Genomic DNA, 16847 nt, shown 5'->3' on the forward strand with positions numbered 1-16847 from the left:
CAACCACTGCGCCACCAGGGAAGCCCCCCTAACCACTTTTAAGTGTACCATTTCGTTAGCCCTAAGTACATTCACAGTGTTACGCAACCATCATCACTCTTTCCGAAACTTTCTCATCGCCTTAAACAGAAACTCTGGAGCTATTAAGCAATAGCTCCCATGTCCCCTTTGCCCAGGCCTCTGGTAACCTCTGTTCTACTTTCTCTTCCTGGTTTTGCCTGTTCTGGATCTTTCATATAAGTGATCATACAACATGTGATCTTTATGACTGGCTTCTTTGGGCATCATGTCCTCAAGGTCCACTCATGCTGTAGCAGCGTCAGGGTCTCGTTCCTCTCCACGCTGAGTAGAATTCCACTGCAGGGATGGACCCCATTGCCTTTACCTGTTCATCCGTTGATGGACGGCTGGGTTGTTGCCGCCTTCCGGTTGTTGTGAACGGTTCTCCGTGGACATGGGTGTGCAGGAGCCTGAGTCCCCGCTTTCAGTCCCCTTGGGGGTACACCTGGCTGTGGAACTGTGGGTCACGTGGTAACTCTGTTTGGCTTTCGGAGGAGCCACCAGACTTTTCCACAGGGGCTGCCCCATTTTCCGTTCCCGCCTGGCTGAGGCTCCTGACTGTCGGTGGAAGGTAAGCATGCGGGGGGGGGGGGGGGGGGCGAGGCGCCAGCCCTGCCCTCATTGCCCCTCCTCAGCTGGAGCGGGGCCTCTGCTGCGCCCCCCGTGGCTCCCTGACTGTCACGGTGGAGAGCGCGGTCTGGGGGGCGAGGGTGGAGGAGACGCCGGTGCCTGCAGCCCCTCTCTCCCCCCCTCCGCCCACCCACAGGCCAGCGAGGACAAGGTGAAGCAGCTGGTGACGGAGATCGGCTGGGAGATCCAGCAGCTCAGCATGGCCGGCTGCTACTGGCTGTCGGGCAGCACGGTGGAGCACGTGGCCCGCTGCCGCGGCCTGGTGAAGGTGAACCTCTCGGGCTGCCACCTGACCTCCCTGCGCCTCTCCAAGGTTCTGTCGGCCCTGCAGCGCCTGCGCTCCCTGGCCATTGACGTGAGCCCCGGCTTCGACGCCAGCCAGCTGAGCGGGGAGTGCAAGGCCACGCTGAGCCGCGTGCGGGAGCTCAAGCAGACGCTGTACACGCCCTCGTACGGCGTGGTGCCCTGCTGCACCAGCCTCGAGAAGCTGCTGCTGTACTTCGAGATCCTGGACCGCACGCGCGAGGGCGCCGTGCTCTCGGGCCAGCTCATGGTGGGCCAGAGCAACGTGCCGCGCTATCAGCACCTGCGCGTCTTCTACGCGCGCCTGGCCCCCGGCTACATCAACCAGGAGGTGGTGCGCCTTTACCTGGCTGTGCTCAGCGACCGCACGCCCGAGAACCTGCACGCCTTCCTCATCTCCGTGCCCGGCAGCTTTGCTGAGAGCGGGGCCACCAAGAACCTCCTGGAGTCCATGGCCCGCAACGTGGCGCTGGACGCGCTGCAGCTGCCCAAGTCCTGGCTCAACGGCTCGGCCCTCCTCCAGCACATGAAGTTCAGCAGCCCCTTCTACTTCAGCTTCAGCCGCTGTGCCCTGTCCGGCGGCCACCTGATCCGGCGCGTCATCGACGGCGGCAGGGACCTCCGGAGCCTGGCTGGCCTGAACCTCAGCGGCTGTGCGCACTGCCTGGCGCCCGACTCCCTGCTGCGCAAGGCAGAGGACGACATCGATAGTGGCATCCTGGAGACGCTGGTGGCAGCCTGCGGCAACCTGCGACACCTCAACCTCTCGGCTGCCCACCACCACAGCCCCGAGGGCCCCGGCCGGCACCTGTGCCAGCTGCTGGCACGGCTCTGCCACCTGCGCTCCCTGTCGCTGCCCGTCTGCGCTGTCGCTGACTCGGCGCCACGGGCCGACCGCGCGCCCGTCCAGCCTGCCACGCACGCTGTGCCCCGCGGCTTCGGCAAGAAGGTCCGCATCGGCGTGCCGTCCGGCCCCGACCCTTTCTCTGGGCAGGCAGGCCCCCTGCCGTCCTCTGTGTTCTGGTCGCTGCTGAAGAGCGTGCCCTTCCTGGACCGCCTCGAGCTGATTGGGTCCAACTTCTCGTCTGCCATGCCGCGCAACGAGCCCGCCATCCGCAACTCGCTCCCCCCCTGCGGCCGGGCACAGAGCGTGGGGGACTCGGAGGTGGCCGCCATCGGCCAGCTGGCCTTCCTGAGGCACCTGACGCTGGCCCAGCTGCCCAGCATCCTGACAGGCTCCGGGCTGGTCAGCATCGGCGTCCAGTGCCAGCAGCTCCAGTCCCTGTCCCTGGCCCACCTGGGCACGATGGGCAAGGTGGCCTACACTTCGGCCCTCGCGGACATGCTGAAGCACTGCAAGCGGCTGAAGGACCTCAGGTGAGGGCACCCGGCCGCCCCGCCGCGCCTCTGCCGGCCCCGTGGGGAGGCCGGAGGGGCGCACGGCCTTCTGCTCGGCAGTGTTGGTGTACCCGCCGCGCGCCTGCCGAGGCGAGCGGAGTGCAGGCCTGTCCTTCAGGGTCTGAGGGTCTTGGGGGGGTGCTGACAAGGGACCGTGCGCAGTGGTGGGGCTCGGGGGGCGCGGGGGCTCGGGAAGCGGCAGTTGGCGGTGCCCAGGGAGGGTGTGCAGGAGGCAGTGCCGCCCGAGCCTGGCACGTCGTCCTCGTTGCCTGGGCTCTAGGACGCTGCTGCGTACGTGATCTTATTAGTCCTCGTGCCCGTCCCACGAGGTGGACGCTGTTCTTGCCAGATAATGGAGCTGGTAAGTGGGGGGCCGGGAGTGGAGCCTAGCTTTGCGACTCTCGAAGGATGAGTCGGGGTTAGCCAGGAGGTGCAGGCGCAAGGCTTTCTGGGAAAGAAGGCAGCGTGTGTAGAAGCCCCAGAGGCTTACGAACAAGCAGCGAGCTCTGAAGCCAGATGATCCTGCTCGGGGGCACGGGGGCATCGGTGAGGCGAAGGTGCTGAAGGACTTCGGCCCGCAGAGGGAGGGGTCAGGTTCCAGCTTGGAGACGTCCCTCTGGCCTCCCGCCTGGACTGGAGGGGCCAGGCCGGGGGAGGGGAGATGGAGAGGCGGGCTCCGAAGGGGGCCGCACACTGTTGAGATGTGGCGGTGACCGGAGCAGGACGGCCGGGCTGACCTGAGGGGCCGCCCCTGGAGAGTGCGGGGTGGTGGGGCCCACGGACCTCGGCAGGGCTCCCCCCACCCAGGCAGTTGTCGGAGGGCCACTGGCGATTTCCTGGGCCCCGAAGCGGAGTGATCCCCGGCGACTCATGCTGTAGAGTGAAGGCTGTTCTCGTGAGGGCCCAGCATTTAGACGGCCAGCCTTTGTTAACCTGAGCCGGATTTGAAAATGTCTACAGATCTGATCTTGAAAAACTGCAGTTTCCTAAACGTCGTGGTGGCCTCAGGCCTCAGCTCTGCGAGGGCTTCGGGTGGGGGAGGGAGTGGCCGCTGGGCTTGGTCTCCATGAGGCTGGAGCTGGTGGGGCAGCCGGGTGAGGGCGGCATTGGGGCACGGGGATGCGCGCGTGTCGTCATCGCCGCACCAGTGAGCACTCGCTGTGTGTCTTCGCTGCGGGCCAGGCACCAGGCTGGGGGCTCTGTGGCGCTGTCTGGCTTGATCTCCTCACTAGGCCCTTCGTCGTTCCTGCTTCATGGAGCGGCAGCGGACGCCTGAGGGAGGAGCTGAGGTCCGCCCGGGTCATCGAAGTCCAGTGCTCGACCTGGGCCCCCGAGCCACACAAAATGGAGACAAGCGTGTCCTTTTCGGACCTCCACTCTCCCCGTAGAAGGCAGGAAATGAACCGGATTTGAGGTGGAGCTTTGCTGCCCCAGCCCTGGAGCCTCCCAGAGCTTCTCTGCCAGGCTGCCTGCCACCCCCAGGGCAACACACGCTGCGGGCCCCCTGCCCAGTCCCTGCCAGCGTGAGGGCTGCGGCCCGGGGTCCAAGCCTGGCCTCCCACGTGGCTTGGCCCCCTCCTGCCCTGTGGGGCGGGGTGCCACCTGTGAGTGAGTGGGGAGGGGCCCTGGCCACAGCCCCTGCCCCTCGCCCTTCACAGGGTGAGCCTGGCTGCCATCTCAGACGATGCTGCCCCTCTTGCCCAGATCGCTCTCAGCTCCCTCCCTTTTCACTGGTTCATCTCCATCCAGTGCCTCCTCCCACCTTGTCCCCTCCTGTGCCTTCACTGTCACATCAGTGGCCTTTCCAGAAGGACTGTTGTGAAGTGAGTGGTCAGTGGGCCATGCGTAACTTGAAGCTGCAGGTGGACCACAAAATACATCCAACAAACGAAAAACCACCAGGTCTGCTGTCCTGTTACCCTGTTGGATTCTCGTGATCAGGAATTGAATGTCCCTTAGTTCGGGGAGCCTGAGGGAGCGTTTGAGTTCTAATTTAACTAAACTCAGAGCCAGAGAGTATTTCTGGATCTGTCATTTTTGTCCTCAGTGTTTTGGCTTTCTTGCTACCCTCTTAAACCTGGTGCCTTTTCTAACCATGCTGTGGTCAAACCACGTGCTCGTTATTGAGGAGTGTTTGATCAATAGAGAAATCAGTGAAAGTAAAATAAACTTATACATTCACGTAGTTTAAAAAGTCACAGGGCTTCCCTGGTGGTCCAGTGGTTAAGACTCCACGCTTCCACTGCAGGGGGTGCGGGTTCAATCCCTGGTTGAGGAACTAAGATCCCATGTGCCTGCGCGATGCGGCCAAAAAAATAAAAATAAGATAAAATAAAAAGTCACAGTGCTTCAAGGCAGGTAATGAAAACTGACCTTCTCTCTCCAACATCCTTTCTGCCTCAGGTCCACAGTGTCATATTTTAAAATTAATTAATTAATTAATTTTGGCTGCGTTGGGTCTTCATTGCTGTGTACAGGCTTTCTTTCTAGTTGCGGTGAGCGGGGGCTACTCTTCGTCGCGGTGTGCGGGCTTCTCATTGCGGTGGCTTCTCTTGTTGCGGAGCACGGGCTCTAAGCACGCAGGCTTCAGTAGTTGTGGCACGCGGGCTCAGTAGTTGTGGCTCGCGGGCTCTAGAGCGCAAGCTCAGTAGTTGTGACACATGGGCTTAGTTGCTCCACGGCATGTGAGATCTTCCCGGACCAGGGCTCAAACCCGTGTCCCCTGCATTGGCAGGCGGATTCTGAACCACTGCGCCACCAGGGAAGTCCCACAGTGTCATATCAAATGTCTGCTGCCTGCATGGCCACCTGGAGACGGCAGGTGCTCCCAGCTCACCCGGGCTGCTGGATTCCCTGCACGAGGCCTGTGCTTGGCCCCTTCAGGGCTGCTCTGCCTGGAGGAGTGAGGAGTGGGCGTGGTGTCCAAGCTGGTCCCATGTCCCTGCATCTTCTCCTCCAGGAGATAGACCCTAGCCTTGGGTGGAGGCAGGCAGGACCCACGGCAGGGGCCTCAGAGTCAGAAGGCCTGGGTGGACCTTGGGCTGTCTGTGCCCAGGACCTTGTTCAGTAAAGTGGGGCTGTTCAGACCAAAGGGATTCATCCTTATAAGACACTTAGAACAGGACTTGGCACTTATAATACACGTTATGGTTCTTCATCCATTCAGCAAATACATGAGCATCTCTTATGCCAGGCACTGTTCCAGGCACCCAGGACACTGAACAGAACAAAGATCCTTGTCCTCGGGGAGCTTACGTTCTAATGGGGAAAACAGACCAACAGTCAACGTAAAGGAAGTGTACGGTGTGTTAGACGGTAACAGACGCTGGGGAGGAGAAGCAGAGCAGGGCAAGGGATGCCTGGGTGCAGGGGTGGCATTTGGGGTACATTTCATGAAGGAGGTGAGCTTTGAGCAGAGAACCCAGGGAGGTGAGTTAGAAAGCAGAACCTGGGGGAAGAGTGCTCCGGGCCAGGCAGGTAGAGTCACATCAGCCGGTACGGTATCCACGGCCCACAGGGTGACTTACGTTTACATGAACTAAAATGAGATGAAACCAAGCATCGAGTTCCTTGGTGGCATCAGCCGTGTCTCAGGTGCTTAGTAACCACATGTGCTGGTGGCCACTGTGCTGGACAGAGCACATACAGACACTCCCCTCTGCCCAGAAGGTTCCGTTGGACAGAGCTGAGAGCGCAGGGCCCGAGATGGGTGTGCCAGGGTCTCAGGAGCCAGAATGGAAGCAGGGCAGGTCTCGCTGCTGTGCCGCAAGTGGCCTGGGGGCAGCGGCAGGGCCACCGTCAGGGGCACGTCAGACATGCAGGGAGCAGCCAGGCGAGAGCGGGGGTTGGGGCATGGCCAGAAATAGCCAGCTTCTGACTTCACGGGGAATCTGCTGATTGATTGGGTGCATGGGATGGGTGCTGAGGCTAGGGGGGTCCAGGCGGTGCCAGGGCTTCTGGCCTGAGCCGTTGAGCTGACGTGGCTGCCACGTGGCTGAGAGAGGAAGGCAGGGGTGAGGCTGCACACGTGTGGGTTGGAGAAGCCTGGACGCCCCCCGGCCCTCCCCCCCAACCCCCAGAGAGGAGGACCGTCCCCCAGGTCCCCCAGCTGGCGCTTGCACTGCAGAGACCGCCCAACAGGATCTGGTCAGGAGGATGAGGACTTGGTAGGAGCTGTCGGGGAGAGGAGGTGGGGGTGGGGATGTTCTGGAAGCTGAAGGGAGAGACTGCCCTTTAGGCTGCTGCAGACTGGCTGCCCCCATTGGCTTGTATTTGTACGTCCGCCACGTGCTCTCCCCGTGCTTACAGGTCTTTGACGTTTTAACAACCTTGGGAGTGTCGATATTATTGTCGTATTTTGCAGATGAGGAAAGTGGGGCCCAGAAGGTTAATGAACTTGCTCAGGAGACACGGCTGGTCTGTGGGCAGCTGGGAGCGGGTCCTGTCTCGTAGGGTCGCTGGATATCAAATGGGGTAACCTGGTGTTTAGTGGTCACCAAGTGACTTCTGGGGCCTCGGACGTGATCCCTGTGGCCCAGACCTTCCCCCGGGGCAGGGCCGTGTGAGCAGTGTGGGTTTTGTGGGCCGACCTGAGGACCTGACCGCCTCTCATAATGGACTTTCTGTGCACGCGGCTGCTGAGCCCACACCTCATCGGAGCTGGGTACTGCCTGTTCGGAACAAACACCAGTTTCTAGAACTTGGCCAAATGGCCCCGTTCCTCTGGATTCCTGCCTTCTGTGGCAAGCGGAGCCCGGGGGGATGGAGGGAAAGGAGCAGATGGTGCCTGCCTGTCACACCGCTCCCAGGGCGGCCTCCCGGGCAGCTTCCGCACTTCCCTGGTCGGCCTCCGCCGTCCCCACCAGCGAGGTCTGTGAGCTGCAGCTCTTTGCCAGCTGGGGCCAGGGCCGCTCCTGCCGGAACACGTCGTCCCGCTGGGGCCTCACAGGCTCTGGATTTGTGGTGTACCTCGCCAGCGGGAGGATGCCAAGCTGGGCAGAGCAGGGCACCTGATGAAGCCCTGCCTGGTGGAGAGGGGAAGGGAGAACGTCACCCTGAGTCACCCTGGGCTGCCCCTGACCTTGGAACTGGGGCGGCGTCTGGGCGTAAGCGAGAGGGCTTCTTGGAGCCAGGCCCTGGAGGCTATGCCAGGGCAACCCTCCAGGCCTGGGCGCTGCTCGGAGGGGGGCCTGAGAGGTGGGCAGGCAGATGAGGGGCGGCCCGAGCGCCGGTCTGTGCCCACAGAGCCTCTCGGAGAGCAAGCGTCGGAGGCCAGACCCTTTGAGGTCGGAAGCCTGAGGCCCGCCCCCCAGGGCGAAGCCAGTCACAGAGGCGCCCCTCTTCCTCTGCCCTGAGCAAAGACACTGCCCGTCCCTTGAGTCAGGTTAGCTCTGCCAGCCCACTGCCCGGAGGAGCGGGGCACGGTGTGGATGTGCCAGCCTCGCCCGCCCCACGAGGCCTGCCCGCCCTGAGCACCCGTGACGGGGGCTTCCTTCAGGGGGAGGAATCTGGAGTGGCTGGCAGGCCGAAAAATAGGTTCAAAAGCGTGTAGTACGCAGCTCCCTCTCTCTCTCCCCTCTGTCTGCTTGAGATCCCCAGCAGGTAGCGCAGACCCGCATCGCCACCTAGTGACCGAGGTGCCGCAGGCCTGTCCTTCCCGCCGCCCGCGGTCCAGCTTCCTCACTGCTGCAGGGACGACTCGTGGGTCAGGGCTTTTCTCCCCCCTCCAGTTTTCGCACTTCCAGATCTGCACAGTATGCTTACCTTAGGATCTTTTAAAAAGATAGAACCAAATAATATATTCAGACATTTTCTTAAGAGACATAAGCTTCTCGGAACATTCACACCCGTGGGCGAGATGCACTTGCTTACTCTCTGGGCCCAGGGGGTTCGGGGGCTCGTGGCCCACAGCTCTGAGAGGCCCGGCTCGTGGCTCCCTCACTTCTTCCCGGTTTCTTTAGGGATGGAATTCATTCAGTGGCGTCCAGCGGGTGAGGCATCGCTGAGCACTGCAGCCCTTGGGGAGCCCTTTCCCTGGTGTTTGTGCCTGAGCAGCCCTGCCCGGGGGCTTCCTTCCTGCTGCACCCGGAACCCTCGACGGGGTGAGGCTTTTCAGAATCATACCCCAGAGAGACCTGCGTTCCCCCCACAGTTTTAGGAGCTTGCTAGAACTTCTGCTTACGTGTAATTAAAATAAAAATGCAGTCTCGCTGCTGCATTTCAGTGATTGGTGGCTCCCGTACCGGATGGCTCCGAACAGACGTGCCGTCACCGCAGACTTGATTTTTTTTTTTAATTAATAGTAATCTTTTATTTATTTATTTATTTTTATATTTATTTTTGGCTGTGTTGGGTCTTCGTTTCTGTGCGAGGGCTTTCTCTAGTTGAGGCAAGTGGGGGCCACTCTTCATCGCGGTGCGCGGGCCTCTTCGCTATCGCGGCCTCTCTTGTTGCGGAGCACAGGCTCCAGACGCGCAGGCTCAGTAGTTGTGGCTCACGGGCCTAGTTGCCCCGCGGCATGTGGGATCCTCCCAGACCAGGGCTCGAACCTGTGTCCCCTGCGTTAGCAGGCAGATTCTCAACCACTGCGCCACCAGGGAAGCCCCGCAGACTTGATTTTAAAACCCCTCACCCGTCCTGTGACTTGTCAGCGTCCCCAGGTGTCAGGGCTGTGGAGGCTGTGTCCGAGGCTCACGTGGCTCTCGTTTGGGCCTGTGGACGGCCCCTCACCCTCGTCCAGGTCAGCCTCACCTGGGACGTCGCTGCGTCCAGAGCGCTTGGGCTCTCCTTCCGCCTGGGGGGGCGGTGGTGGTGGTGACTCTGTCCCCACTGCAGGCCCACCGCCTCTCGGGGATGGGGGAGGGCCGTTCCACTCACCCCAGAAGCTTCTCTCCTTTGATGATGAGATTCTACAGCTGCAGACGAGCCTCTCAGGGGCATCCCAGGAAGTCACCCACTCGGCCTCGTCAGTTTACGGGGAGAGACAGGCCTCTCGGGGTTCCCTGTGGGTCTCGCACGGAGATGGGGGTCTTGCCAGCTGCCCCGGCCCACCTGGAGGGTCAGTGGCTGTCCCGTGGGCAGAGCTGAGGCTCAGAGACACCCACAGTCCCGGGCAAGACGCCGTGTTTGTGCCGGGAGCGATTTGTGCAGTGCCTGGGCCTTGGGGGTGGCCAGCCTCGGGGGACAGCGTCACCCCGACCTGAGGCCCTGTTTCCACAGCTCGGGCGCAGCCTGGCAGAGCGCTGTCCTCCCGGGCCGGCCGGCTTGCTCGGAGGGCTGAGGCCCCACGTGGCTGGCACGATGTCCATCAGAGGCCTTCGTGGCTCGTTGAGAGAGAGCCTTGCTGGGTGCCCAGTGGCCACCCTTTGAAGCGTCCTCCTTTTCAGCCATCGGGTTCAGACGTAGCCCCTGAACTGCAGTTTCCTGCACACGTGCCGAGATCTCCGTCATCCGTGAAGCCCTTCTCCCGCCCGCTGCGGTGCCTGTGTGCCTTCTGCCTGCTCTGGGTGGAAATCTCTGCCTGGCCTCTCCCGCTCGTGCCGCCCGCGTTGAAGCGGCTCTGGCCGGGTAACCGGGACTCCGCGCAGCAGTCAGAATGGTTTTAGAAGCGTCAAGTGAGGCACGTACCTGTCTGAGAAGGACCGAGGTACCGCTGAGTGCTATAAAATAAGGACGGTTCCTGAGTCTGGTGCTCATCTCCAGGGATAACCCTTGTTAATAGGTTTTCTTGTGTTTTCTTGTGGGAGGATTTTGGGTAAACAGGATCCACTTTGACCTCTGTCCATGGGACCGTCTTGGTCTTTCTGTGTGATTTATTGCGAAACGATCTCCGTGCTCTGTTCATGCTCCAGCTTCCTCTCCCTGGCTTCTGTGCTAGTGTTCTGGGGCTGCCCTGACAAATGACCACCAACCGGGTGGCTTAAAACAACAGACAGTCACCCTCTCAGAGTTAAGAGGTCAGAAGTCCCCGGTCAAGGTGTCGGCAGGATGGTTCCTTCTGGAAGCTCTGGGTGGGGGCCTGTTCCAGGCCTGTCCCCTAGCTTCCGGCGGCTGCTGGCAGTGCGAGGTGTTCCTTGGCTTGTGGATGTGTCACTCCAGCCCCGAGCTCCCTGCGTGTTCCTGTGTTGCTGTGCCGTCACAGTGCATCTAAGGAACCGGTCACTGGACCCACCCCAGTCCCACGTGACTTCATCTTAGTCTGCAAAGACCCTGCTTCCAAATAAGGCCATGTGTGCAGGTACCAAGGATTAGGAAGGCAACAGATCTTTTGGGGGACCGATTCAATTGCCACGCGCTCTTCTGGGTCTGTAGGCGCACCGAGCAGTCAGAGCGGCGAACGAAGCAACTTGGCTGGGTCTGTGGGCATCTGGTTGCGTCGGGCCTGCAGGGTCTCCCCCCAGATCAGGATCACCAAGGGAGACCCCAGGGGTCTGAGTCCTCACGCGGCACCCCTGGGGGCTGTGGTGTGGATGGGCCTGGGGGCAGCCAGTCTGGGCCCTGGACCAGGAGCCCCGCTCAGCGTGCGTCCGTCTCCGCGATCTCACGCTGTCCGTCCTCTCTCCCTGCAGGCTGGAGCAGCCCTACTTCAGCGCCAACGCCCAGTTCTTCCAGGCGCTGAGCCAGTGCTCTGCGTTGCAGCGCCTGTGCCTGGTGTCCCGCAGTGGCACCCTACAGCCCGAGGCCGTGCTGGCCTTCATGGCGCGCTGTCTGCACGTGGTCGTGTGCCACCTGTTCACCGGCGAGTCGCTCAGCACCTGCCGGAGCCTGCAGCAGTCCCTCCTCCGCAGGTGAGTCGCGTCGCGGGGGCTCGGGCGCTGTTCCTCCCTAGGCTTCCCTGGGGGCCAGAGGTTGTTTCTCAGAGTTAGAAAGTGCTGGGCGGTGATGCAGTGAGCCCCCTGGCCTTTTCTCTGCCCCGGGCTCAGCGTTCTGCGTAGTGGGAGCTCCTCTCCCTCGCGCGTGACAGGACCCTCTTCCCCATCCAGCCCCTCACGTGTTCCCCTGGCACAGCTGTCAGAGGCGGGAATGTGCGTGGTGCTGCGAGTCACCTGCAGCCCTTAGCATCCCGTCCGCTTCCCCATCTCGTCCTTGTTCTGTGCGGGACTCGCTTCAGAGCCCTCGCCATGCCTGGTCTCCTCGGCCTTCTAGGCTGTGACGGGCGCAGCCGTTCCCTGGCTTTCGTGACCTCGACACTTGGAGGGCACTGGCCAGGTGTCCGCGTTTCTGTTGAAAACAGCGCGTTCATCCTGCGCCTCTGATTCCAACCCTGCATCACAGGGCTCATCACACTTTGCCCCCCTCTTTCCTCGCAGCCTCTCCCTTCAGCAGCAGACGGCCTGGCTCTCCATTCCCTGAGCTGTGTTTGCTGATTTGTCCCGTCCCCTCGGTGTGCGCGTGGGGCAGCTGCTCTGCTCCTGGGGGGTGGCACCTGGGTCGCCCCATCAAACACCGTCTTCGAATGACCTGGGGCCGGCCTCTTCCCGTCTCCCTCAGCCTGGCCATGTTCCTCGCTCCCACTGCCTCGGACTCCACTTTGCGTTCACCCCACATCCTGCGTGGCTTGCTTCCTTGTTTTTCTGGTGTTCGAAGCCTTACTGAAGTCGGAGGGTCAGAGCTCTTGTGAGGGCCACCCTTCAGCCTCCTCCTGTCCCCACCCCCCCGTACCCAGAGACAAATGTTCCCGGTTCTCAGTTACCCTTCCTATGTTTCTTTTGTAGGATTAGCAGGTACACAAATGTTTCCCCAATCCCCTTTCTTATACTCAGTTTGCTTTTTCACTTAATAATGTATCTTGGAAATCGCTCATTCTCAGTTCATCCAGCTGTTGCTCATTCTTTTTACAGCCCTGCGTTAAAAAGAAATCCTGGTAAAGTACGCATAACAAAATTTACCATTTTAACTGTTTTGGGTTTTTTCCATTTTAAGTGTTTTCACCATTCCAAACTGAAACTCTGTCCCCATTAAACATTAACCCCCCCCTCCCCCAGCCCCTGGCGCCCACCCTTCTACTTCCTGTCTCTACTCCAGGGACCTCCTATAAGTATAACCATATAGCGTTTGTCCTTTGCGTCTGGCTTTTTCTGTGTTGCTTTGACATTTGAGAGACTTAAAAGATAGAAATAAAGGATCATCATATATTGATTAAAATAAAGCCACTTTGGCTCCCTGAACCTCCAGTATGAGTTTACTTTTTAAATTTTAGAAGTCCATCCAAGTATCCATGAGAAGCACAGTGTTTTGTTTCCCTGTGTCCCAGCGCCCCTGAATGTGTAATGTTGCATCTGGGTGTGCAGCCTGTGTTGTCCACCCGACATTGTTTTGAGATCTGCCATGTGTGGCTCCCGTGGAGCTAGTGTGTTCCTGCTAAGCGCTGTGCGTGGCAGCCCCCCACGCGGATTCATCATGCCGTGTGTCTGTTCTGTTGAGGGAGATCCTGGTGGTCTCCACTGTTTCTCTGCTCTAGTGAATATCCTCGTGCGGGCTTTCCTGGGTGCAGCTGCGCAGGTCCCTAGAAGCGGCCCTGTAGGGTGTGTTCGGGAGATTGCCCAGTTGCTTGCTCTCCAGGACGGTTCTCCTAAGCCCGGCTTCCCTGTGGGCGTGAGTGTTCTTGGCCCACGTCCTTGCTCATGCGAGACACTGCCAGACTCTCCCGGGGCTACTGGGTGAGCGTGTCCTCCTGCCGTGTGAGCTTGTGTCGCGTCTGTTTCCAAGGAGCATCGCTTGATGTGCTAATTGCCCGGTATCGTCTCCTCGTTTGTGACCATCTCTTCACATCCCTTGGGGACTCTACTGTGGGGTTCCTTTCGGGAGGGGTGGGGGACTTGGGACCAGCGAGCCTGTGCTGCGGCCGCCTGTGCTGGCGCCTGTCGTGGGCCCCTGGCCTCGAGTCCTGAGGCTGCTTCTGTCCTCCCGGCTTTCCCTGCCCACTGTGTTCACTGTTGATTCAGGTTACGGCTGTGGGTTTAACGCCATCCCGCACTGGCCCCCGTATGCCCTAAGCTTCCTCTTAAATCTGCCACCTCTCCTGTGCCTTGGTCTGAGAACCTAGGCAGCAAAGCCTCTTGGTTTGTGTGCAAAATACAGCTCCGTGGGCTTTGAGTGATGGCTATGGGGAATCTCCCTGGCGACTGCCAGACGTGAACTTGACTGCTGCGTGTGCAGAAGGTTCAAAGACTTCCTGTAAATGCAGGTCCCGCCGGGTGTTAACTGAGCGAGTTGCCAGATACCTTTGGTCAAGTGAGTATTTACTGTCTGTCCAGCAGGAGGTGGTGACTTGGCTTTGCCTGAGATCTGTAGGGAAGCAGTTCAGTGAGGTGGTGTCCGCAGGGTCCACTCGGGCAGGCTCCTCCACATTCTGTGACTTCTCTCACCTGTGTGCCTCTGCAGTGCTCTGGAGCTTCTCCTGGCCCAAGGCGGCCTGTGTGAGGGCCGCTGATATCAAGTGCAGAGACCCTTGGGATTTCTGAGCCTTCCAACTCACACTGGAGAAGTCGGGGAGGGGGTGGAACTTATGTCTCCGAATAATTGACTGCAGTTCCCTGATACCAGGTCACTTACCTCTGTCTCAGGTTGACCTCATCTGGAGTCAACCGTAGTGAGGGCTGATGGCCGTGCGCCCGCTGGCCAGCTCTGCTGACGTCCTTTGAGATGCCAAGGTCTATTTTTCTTAATAAGAGGAGATGGTATTTTTTGAAGACCTTTTAATACACATAATCTGCAGTTTATTATTTTAGATGTTTCAGGGTGTGCAGATCAGTGGCGTCGAGCACGTTCACGACGGGACCTCCATTCCGCCTTGCTTCCGTGAACCGAGGCAAGTTTGACTGAGTTTCCCGTGTCTCTGCGCTTTGTTTGCATTTAGGGGCAGCAGTTGCTCGAGTGGTTGTGGGGATTAAAAGGCAGAGGGTTTAAAGCAATTTTCCCTCCTTCCGGGGCAGCGCTCCCCGCCCTTTGCCCTCCATCGGGGCCTTTGTGGAAGGCGTGTGGCCTTGCCTCTGCTGCTCCCCGCAAACCAGGCCCCGCGTTCCCCTAGTGGGTGGGTCCTGGAGTTTGATGGTTGGTCCAGCTAGCACTTAGATAAGTGCCCAGGATTGGAGTGCAGGCCTGGAGCGGCGCTTCCTGGGGGGGATGTGAGCTGAGCAGGTCGCTAGGGGCGTGAAGCGCTTAGAGCCTCTGGAGCGGAAATCCGCCCATGCCAGCGGTGCCCCTGGCGGAGCGCTGAGGGTGGCCGCCTCGTTGAGGCACGGCCTAGAGCGTCGCAGCCTTCCTCTCCCAGCTTTCCGTGTCCCTCGGGTGGCGGGACATGACCACGAGGAGGCCCAGCTGGGCACAGAGTTACAGAAGTGCCCTCGCCAGGGGGTCTCCGGAGGCACAGGGCTCCGGCCACCCTGCCGGACAGTCCTCGTGGTGGCCCCCTGTCCCTGTGGTTTGCTGTTGAGTGTCCCAGGAGGAATCCTAGCTGAGGTTTTCCCCTCCCTGGTGTTTATAGTATCTCTAAAAATTCAGGGACTTCCCTGGTGGTCCAGTGGCTGAGACTCCGCGCTCCCAATGTAGGGGGCCCGGGTTCGATCCCTGGTGGGGGAGCTGGATCCCACATGCCGCAACTAGGAGTTCGCATGCCGCAACTAACTAACTAAATATTAAAAAAAAAATTCAGACTCTACGCCTCAAGCTGTTTTCAAGTGTGAATCCCCTCGGCTCCCCCGGCCGGCATGGCCAGCACATCCAGGCTGGAGTCATCGAATGGCTTTGTGCTCTGATTGTTCTGAGTTAACGCTGCATCATGGGTGTCTTTTGTGTCATCAAATAAAGCTGCACGTAGTTATTTGTTATGCCGTTTGCTGTCCGTTACAGGACGTCGTGGTGATTCTGGTCTGGCCGACACGGCTAACTCTGTGTACTCTTGACTCTCCTTCACTTCGGCCTGGGTTTTCCCGGCTGGGGAACCTGGGGAAGGGGCCCGCTCACCGCTCACCGTCGTGTATCCACCCCTCAGTGTCCCCGTTTTCGCGATTGAGCTGATGCTAAATTTAGCTGGTGGGCTAAACGGGATACAGGCTGTGCGGCGCCCAGGCACGTGGACTCTGGGACAGACGGTAGCTGTTTGGAAGACAGGGTGCCGGGCAGGTGGTGTGGCCGCTCCACCCAGCGTGCTCGCCCTCCTGCTCTCTGCCCACTGGGCTGGCGATGGGTGTGTGAGGAGGGGAGCCTGCTTTTCTCGGGCGTGGCGATCGTGACGTCATTGTTGCTCTGCCTGCCTCTGCCCTTGAAGCGGCCGGGAGGAACATTGGTCCTCTTCACCCTTGCAGACCTGCAGTAGGTCACATTCACGGGGGCTCCTCTCCTGGGAGCTGACACCTCCCTGCTGGATGAGTTCTGCTCCAGGGGCTCCGAGACCCGTGTAGGATTCGGTCACTCCTCAGCCTTGAGGGGTGACTTCCTGCAGTGGGGGGACCAGCTTTGGGCATTGCTGCTTTTCCCACTGTGTGTACACGCAGGAGCCTTCTGCAAAGTGGAGGACATCTGAGGTCACCAGGCAGTTCAGAAGAGCTGCGCTTGTGATGGAGAGGGTGGGAGCATCCCTCATGGGCGCTGTTGGCTGATGGAGCTGCTCTGTCGTTCTGACCCTCAGAATCCATCTCAGCACAGGGCTCCAGGCCAGTGATCGGACTTGGCACTAGGTGTGGGTCGCTGCCCTGGGAGTCTTGTGCTCACTCTTGGTTCTGCTCGCGAGGTCCCTGTCTGCCAGCCTCTTCCTGCCGGCAGCCTGCTCCTGTCCTTGGGGCCCACGCCAGTGCAGCCTCTCACTGGGCTGGGAGCTCCCTCCTCTGGCCTCTCAGACAGCACACACCTGCCCCTTTCCTAGGGCGCATAGCACTCTCCCCCCAAAATTACTGCGTTCTTTGCATCTCCTGTTAGATAATGAGTTTTTTGAGGGCCAGCGTGCAATAGCTCTTTTTTCCTTCTGGGTGCTCGGTGCACGGTATTCGAGACCAGGCCTGAGGCTGGCGTTGGTTAAGTGGACTTCCTGGGCGGAAGCTGTGCCAGCCCCTCTGTCCCCTGTGTCCCAGCCCTGGCACAGGCCTGGGCCGTGGCGCGTACCCGCTGAGCGTCTGGTGCCGGCTGAGGTGCTGGGAGCCCTGTGTGTGCTGGAGCGTGGCCCCCTTTGTGGGCTCCTCCAGCCAACATTCTTCCAGCTCCTGCTTTGGGCCCTGTCCTGGATGCCAGGGGCCATGCTAGTGCCTCTTCACCAGTGCTCCCTTGGTGCCAGTACTGTGTACTGTCTCTGCTGTTCTCACCTCCAAAAGCCCTTTGAGCTACACGCCCTAAGCCCCAGCATTCAGGTGGGGAAACTGAGGCTCCAAGAGGCCGGTGATGGTGCAGCAGGACCCCAGCACTGGAAGGACAGCGTTTGTGTCCCCTTCAGGCCTTTGCTGCGGCGCAGTGGGGTCCCAGCTGCT

General features: G+C 60.2%; 1 protein-coding gene across 2 annotated transcripts in view; it reads left to right on the top strand.

The window, feature by feature from the left end:
- FBXL18 (F-box and leucine rich repeat protein 18) overlaps positions 1-16847 on the top strand; it is a 40212-nt gene that overhangs the window by 9194 nt on the left and 14171 nt on the right. The window contains exons 3-4 of one of the 2 annotated variants that reach the window (XM_079899164.1): positions 827-2370; positions 10959-11177. In XM_079899164.1, the coding sequence (XP_079755290.1) occupies positions 827-2370; positions 10959-11177 (1763 nt within the window). The remainder of the gene's footprint in view (positions 1-826; positions 2371-10958; positions 11178-16847) is intronic. The other variant, XM_079899165.1, reaches the window with a different exon arrangement.

This window comes from Stenella coeruleoalba, assembly GCF_951394435.1.
Source record: "Stenella coeruleoalba genome assembly, chromosome: 15".
NCBI classification, from domain to species: Eukaryota; Metazoa; Chordata; class Mammalia; order Artiodactyla; family Delphinidae; genus Stenella; species Stenella coeruleoalba.